At 37.9% G+C, this 7128-nt stretch overlaps 1 protein-coding gene across 2 annotated transcripts in view; it reads right to left on the bottom strand.

Moving 5' to 3' along the window:
* Window positions 1–322: 322 nt before the first annotated feature.
* The window catches only part of rabggtb (Rab geranylgeranyltransferase subunit beta), a 16081-nt gene continuing 9275 nt past the window's right edge, over window positions 323–7128 (bottom strand). The window contains exons 8-9 of one of the 2 annotated variants that reach the window (XM_046863165.1): window positions 5156–5305; window positions 323–785 (exon numbers count right to left, since the gene is read on the bottom strand). In XM_046863165.1, coding sequence (XP_046719121.1) covers window positions 759–785; window positions 5156–5305 — 177 coding nt within the window. In that variant the 3' untranslated portion in view covers window positions 323–758. Of the gene's footprint in view, window positions 790–5155; window positions 5306–7128 lie in introns of both variants that reach the window. The other variant, XM_046863164.1, reaches the window with a different exon arrangement.

Here is a 7128-nt window from a genome sequence, read left to right as displayed (position 1 = left end):
TAATAAATACTTTTTACTGAAGAACATGTCAGAGACAAAACTTCTTTACTCTCACTTGAGCAAAAAAGTATAAATCAGAACTTCAACTTTTCCCGAGTATTTTAAATCATCAGTATCTGCACTTCTAAAGTAAAGGATGCGTGGACTTTTGCCTCCTCTGTTGCTGTATAAGAAAGAGAGGTTTTGGGTCACAGAGTAATGAAGCAAAGCCAAATCTGGAGGAAACCTGAAAAGATCTGACTGTAGGAACACAAGTACAAATAACATCTTCCCCCAGAGAAATAGACATACATAAATCAATCAATAATCAAGATGCAGTGTGTGTAATAATAAATGAAAAATGATTTCTTTTATTATTATTTTATTCACCAGGCAGCTTCATCCATTCGAGTGAATGCAGTGAGATTTCTCCTGAACCCTGCTGTAGAAATACATCTATTAAAAGCAGTATAGAAACAAACTTTACTGTTTCCAGGCATCAGAAATTTCTGCAGCACATTTCCCTCATCACCTCTGAACAGGATTCCACAGCTACACAAATCTACTACACAAAGCTACTACACACTGGCTTTACAGGCTTCCACCACAACACACTCAGCAAATCTGACACGACTGGACAGTGTGTGTGTGTGTGTTTGTTTGTTTGTGTTAGGTGAGCAGGTCCGTGTGGAGGCCGATTCTCTGTAGAACATCCTCTGGCATGCAGAAGACTGGATTCACTGCTTTAATCTGTTCATAACCCAGTAGAGAGAGACCAGCTATACCAAACAGAGTGTGGAACGGGTCTACCTGTACGTACGTACACACACACACACACACACACACACACACACACACACACACACAAATAATAATTTATCATTGTCTTAATTCAGTTCTTCACTGCAGTTCATAAATGTATAATTTGTTGTACAGTGTGTATAGTGTATATGGTGTGTTGTACAGTGTGTATATTGTGTAATGTGGTGTACAGTGTGTAGTGTATATTGTCTGTTGTACAGTGTGTATATTGTGTATAATGTGTTGTACAGTGTGTATAGTGTATATGGTGTGTATAGTGTATACAGTGTGTTGTACAATGTGTATATTGTGTATAGTCTATTGTACAGTGTGTATAGTGTATATAGTGTGTTGTACAATGTGTATTTTGTATAGTGTGTTTTACAGTGTTTATAGTGTATATAGTGTGTTGTACAGTGAGTATATTTTGTTTTACAGTGTGTATAGTGAGTTGTACAGTGTGTATAGTGTGTTGTACGTGTATATAGTGTATATGGTGTGTATAGTGTATACAGTGTGTATATTGTGTATAGTGTATATTGTGTGTATAGTGTGTTGTACGGTGTGTAGTGTGTGTATAGTGTATACAGTGTGTATATTGTGTTGTACAGTGTGTTGTACAGTGTGTATAGTGTATATGGTGTGTATATTGTGTATAGTGTGTTGTACAGTGTGTATATTGTGTGTGTATAGTGTGTTGTACAGTGTGTATAGTGTATATGGTGTGTAGTGTATAGTGTGTTGTACAGTGTGTATATTAAATATAGTGTGTTTTACAGTATGTATAGTGTATATGGTGTATAGTGTATACAGTGTGTTGTACAGTGTGTATAGTGTATATGTTGTGTATAGTGTATACAGTGTGTATATTGTGTATAGTGTGTTGTACAGTGTGTATATTGAGTATAGTGTGTTTTACAGTGTGTATAGTGTATATGGTGTGTAGTGTATAGTGTGTTGTACAGTGTGTATATTAAATATAGTGTGTTTTACAGTGTGTATAGTGTATATGGTGTGTAGTGTATAGTGTGTTGTACAGTGTGTATATTGAGTATAGTGTTGTACAGTGTGTATAGTGTATATGGTGTGTAGTGTATAGTGTGTTGTACAGTGTATAGTGTATATGGTGTGTAGTATAGTGTGTTGTACAGTGTGTATAGTGTATATGGTGTATAGTGTATACAGTGTGTATATTAAGTATAGTGTGTTTTACAGTGTGTATAGTGTATATGGTGTGTAGTGTATAGTGTGTTGTACAGTGTGTATAGTGTATATGGTGTGTAGTGTATAGTGTGTTGTACAGTGTGTATAGTGTATTGTATATTGTGTGTATAGTGTATATAGTGTTGTATAGTGAGTATAGTGTGTAACCCAGCCATTAGTGTTGCACAAGCCAGTGCATTCTCAGTGTCGGTCTCAAGTCCGGATAAATGTGGAGGTTGTGTTATGAAGGGCATCGAGCGTAAAACATGTGCTACATCAAATATGCGGATCACAAAAGAGATTTTCATAGCGGATCGGTCGAGGCCCGGGTTACCAACAACCACCACAGGTATCATTCTCCAACAGGGTACCGGGGGAAATTGGGCTGCTGTTGTCTGAAGGAGGAGAAGGAGAGGAGAAAGACGTCTACAGAAACAGCAGGGAAAGGAGAAGTGGAGGAGAGTGGAGGTTCAGGTTGGTACTTTAAATGTTGGTACTATGACTGGTAAAGGGAGAGAGGGAGCTGATATGATGGAGAGGAGAAAGGTAGAGATGTGTGTTCAGGAGACCAAGTGGAAAGGGAGTAAGAGTGGAGAAAGGTGCACACAGGTGAACTATGTTCTATGTAGGAGATGCAACCTGAAGGAGATTGGAGACTAAGGTGTTGGTCAGGTGTGTCAGAGAAGTATGTGAGGGTGGTGCAAGACATGTATGAGAACAGTGTGACAGCAGTGAAGTGTGCAGGTTCAAGGTGGAGGTTGGACTGCATCAAGGATCGGCTCTGAGCCCTTTCCTGTTTGCAGTGGTGATGGACAGGTTGATGGACGAGGTCAGACAGGTGGAGAAGATTCTGGAGAGGTGGAGGTACACGCTGGAGAGAAGGGGAATGAAAGTCAGTAGGAGTAAGACAGAGTACATGTGTGTGAATGAGAGGGAGGGCAGTGGAGGGGTGTGGTTGCAGTGAGAAGAGGTGGAGAAGGTGGAGGAGTTCAGTTACCTGGGGTCAACAGTGCAAAGTAATGGAGAGTGTGTTAGAGAAGTGAAGAAAAGAGTGCAGGCAGATGGAGTGGGTGGAGAAGAGTGATAGCAGGAGTGATTTGTGATAGAAGAGTATCTGTGAGAGTGAAAGGGAAAGTTTGTAGGACTTTGGTGAGACCTGAGATGTTGTATGGATTAGAGACAGTGGCATTGACTAAAAGACAGGAGGTGGAGCTGGAGGTAGCAGAGCTAAAGATGGCGACAATGGACAGGATTAGAAATGAGTTTATTAGAGGGACAGCGCATGTAGGACGTTTTGGAGACAAGGTAAGGGAGGTGAGATTGAGATTGTTTGAACATGTTCAGAGGAGGAACATGTGTACAGTGTGTACAGTGTATTAGTGTTTGTATAGTGTGTACAGTATTAGTGTGTGTATAGTGTGTGTACAGTGTATTAGTGTGTGTATAGTGTGTAGAGTGTATTATAGTGTGTGTATAGTGTGTACAGTGTATTAGTGTGTGTAAAGTGTGTACAGTGTATTAGTGTGTATAGTGTGTACAGTGTATAAGTGTGTGTATAGTGTGTACAGTGTATTAGTGTGTGTATAGTGTATTATAGTGTGTATAGTGTGTACAGTGTATTAGTGTGTGTATAGTGTATTATAGTGTATAGTGTATTATAGTGTGTGTATAGTGTGTACAGTGTATTATATTGTGTGTATAGTGTGTACAGTGTATTATAGTGTGTATAGTGTGTATAGTGTATTATAGTGTGTGTATAGTGTGTGTATAGTGTATTATAGTGTGTATAGTGTGTACAGTGTATTATAGTGTGTGTATAGTGTGTATAGTGTATGTGTATAGTGTGTACAGTGTATTATAGTGTGTGTATAGTGTGTATAGTGTATTATAATTATTATTATATAGTGTGTGTATAGTGTATTATAGTGTGTATAGTGTGTATAGTGTATTATAGTGTGTGTATAGTGTGTATAGTGTATTATAGTGTGTATAATTATTATTATTATAGTGTATTATAGTGTGTATAGTGTGTTATAGTGTGTGTAGTGTGTATAGTGTGTGTATAGTGTACAGTGTATTATAGTGTGTGTGTGTATAGTGTGTACAGTGTATTATAGTGTATTATTATTATATAGTGTGTATAGTGTATTATAGTGTATTATAGTGTGTGTGTATAGTGTATTATAGTGTGTATAGTGTGTACAGTGTATTATAGTGTGTGTATAGTGTGTATAGTGTATAGTGTATTATATTGTGTATAGTGTATTATAGTGTATTAGTGTGTATAGTGTGTGTATAGTGTGTTATAGTGTGTGTATAGTGTATAGTGTGTATATGTGTATAGTGTAGTGTGTATAGTGTATTATAGTGTGTATATGTATTATAGTGTATAGTGTATAGTGTGTATAGTGTATTATAGTGTGTGTATAGTGTGTATAGTGTATTATAGTGTGTGTATAGTGTGTATAGTGTGTGTATATGTGTGTATAGTGTATTATAGTGTGTGTATAGTGTATTATGTATAGTGTGTATAGTGTATTATAGTGTGTGTATAGTGTGTTATAGTGTGTGTATAGTGTATTATAGTGTGTGTATAGTGTATTATAGTGTGTATAGTGTATTATAGTGTGTGTATAGTGTTATAGTGTATATAGTGTGTAGTGTATTATAGTGTGTGTATAGTGTATTATAGTGTGTGTATAGTGTATTATATGTGTGTATAGTGTATTATAGTGTATTATTATAGTGTGTATATGTATTATAGTGTGTATATGTGTGTATAGTGTGTATAGTGTATTATAGTGTGTGTATAGTGTGTATAGTGTATTATATTATAGTGTATGTGTATAGTGTATTATAGTGTGTGTATAGTGTATTATAGTGTGTGTATAGTGTATTATAGTGTGTGTATAGTGTATTATAGTGTGTATAGTGTATTATAGTGTATTATAGTGTGTATATAGTGTGTATAGTGTATTATAGTGTGTGTATAGTGTATAGTGTATTATAGTGTGTGTATAGTGTATTATAGTGTGTGTATAGTGTATTATAGTGTGTGTATAGTGTATTATAGTGTGTGTATAGTGTGTATAGTGTATTATAGTGTGTGTATAGTGTGTATAGTGTATTATAGTGTGTGTATAGTGTGTATTATGTGTATCATGAGCTTCACCATGTCTCCAGGTCGGTCAGCGAATCCTCCGGTCTCCTCGTCCTGACACGCCAGGATAAATGTCCTGAGCTTAGCTTTATCAATCCACTGAATCCTTCCAATGATCTTCAGTGCAGCCAGAACCCACCATGAGTAACACACATCCGGCAGCTGATTACCCAAACCACACACACACACATTACTGTTAATATTGAACTCTTAATAACTACACACTAAAGGTTTCATAGAAGATGAACTTTACTTCCTGAAGAAAATCTGAAATAAAGGCTGGTTTATGTTTTGACAGAATTTAGTTTTCATCCTGAGACCGACAGAAGAGCTTCAGAGTCTTTAAATAAAAAATACAAGAATATAAAAAGACAACAAACATGCACATGCACACGCACACGCACGCACGCACACAAATGAGTAGAAATACAGTTGTGTTCAAAATTATTCAACCCCCACTGAAATTGATTGTTTTGGTCGGTTTGACATTGATTATGATCATTCAGTCATCCTGCTTACAATTAAATCAAAGAGGCACGTGTAGGTCAGACAAATATAACATAACATTTATAATGAAATAACCACAAATGTCTTTTCTGAGCTCACATCATTATCAGTTTTATTCAACCCCCAAGTGACATTCAATCTTAGTACTTAGTACAACATCCTTTTACAGTTATAACAGCTTTTAAACGTGAAGCATAGCTTGACACAAGTGTCTTGCAGCGATCTCGGGTATCTTCGCCCATTCATCATGGGCAAAAGCCTCCAGTTCAGTCACATTCTTAGGCTTGCGCACTGAAACTGCTTTCTTTAAGTCCCACCAGAGGTTCTCAATCGGATTTAAGTCTGGTGACTGCGATGGCCACTTCAAAATGTTCCAGCCTTTAATCTGCAACCATGCTCTAGTGGACTTGGAGGTATGCTTGGGATCATTGTCCTGTTGAAAGGTCCAACGTCTTCCAAGCCTCAGGTTTGTGACGGACTGCATCACATTGTCATCCAATATCTCCTGGTACTGAAGAGAATTCATGGTACCTTGCACACGCTGAAGCTTCCAGTACCTGCAGAAGCAAAACAGCCCCAAAGCATGATTGACCCCCCGCCATGCTTCACAGTAGGCAAGGTGTTCTTTTCTTCATAGGCCTTGTTCTTCCTCCTCCAAACATAGCGTTGATCCATGGGCCCAAACAGTTCTAATTTTGTTTCATCAGTCCACAGAACACTATCCCAAAACTTCTGTGGTTTGTCCACATGACTTTTGGCATACTGCAGTCGACTCTTCTTATTCTTTGGGGACAGCAAGGGGGTGCGCCTGGGAGTTCTGGCATGGAGGCCTTCATTACGCAGGGTGCGCCGTATTGTCTGAGCAGAAACTTCAGTACCCACATCTGACAAATCTTTTCTCAGTTCCTCAGCAGTCACACGGGGACTTTTCTCCACTCTACGCTTCAGGTAGCGCACAGCAGTCGAAGTCAGCATCTTCTTTCTGCCACGACCAGGTAGCGTTTCAACAGTGCCCTTTGCCTTGAATTTGCGAATGATGCTTCCTATGGTGTCTCTTGGTATGTTTAACATCTTTGCAATCTTCTTATAGCCATTGCCCTTCCTGTGAAGAGTAATCACCTGTTCTCTTGTCTTCCTGGACCATTCTCTTGACCTCACCATGTTTGTAACCACACCAGTAAATGTCTAGAAGGAGCTGAGTATCACAGTCATTTTAAAGCTGCCTAATTGGTGCTTATTAGGCTTTATTGCTGCTCCCTGATATCCACAGGTGTTTTCAATACCTGATTGAAAACACTTCATTGAACCTCTGTTCTTCAGAGTGGTAGTCTTTAAGGGGTTGAATAATTATGTCAATGAAGAATTCACAAAAGAAACATTTACTACTGTATTACAAAACTAATTGATGTCATTTTAGTTGCATATGGTTCTTTAAGAAGTCCTTGTAGGATTTCATTCTGAATACAATTACAAATGTA

This window comes from Silurus meridionalis, chromosome 12, assembly GCF_014805685.1.
Source record: "Silurus meridionalis isolate SWU-2019-XX chromosome 12, ASM1480568v1, whole genome shotgun sequence".
NCBI lineage: Eukaryota > Metazoa > Chordata > Actinopteri > Siluriformes > Siluridae > Silurus > Silurus meridionalis.
Note: the sequence above shows the minus strand (reverse complement) of the source record. Positions and strands in the feature narration are given on the sequence as shown.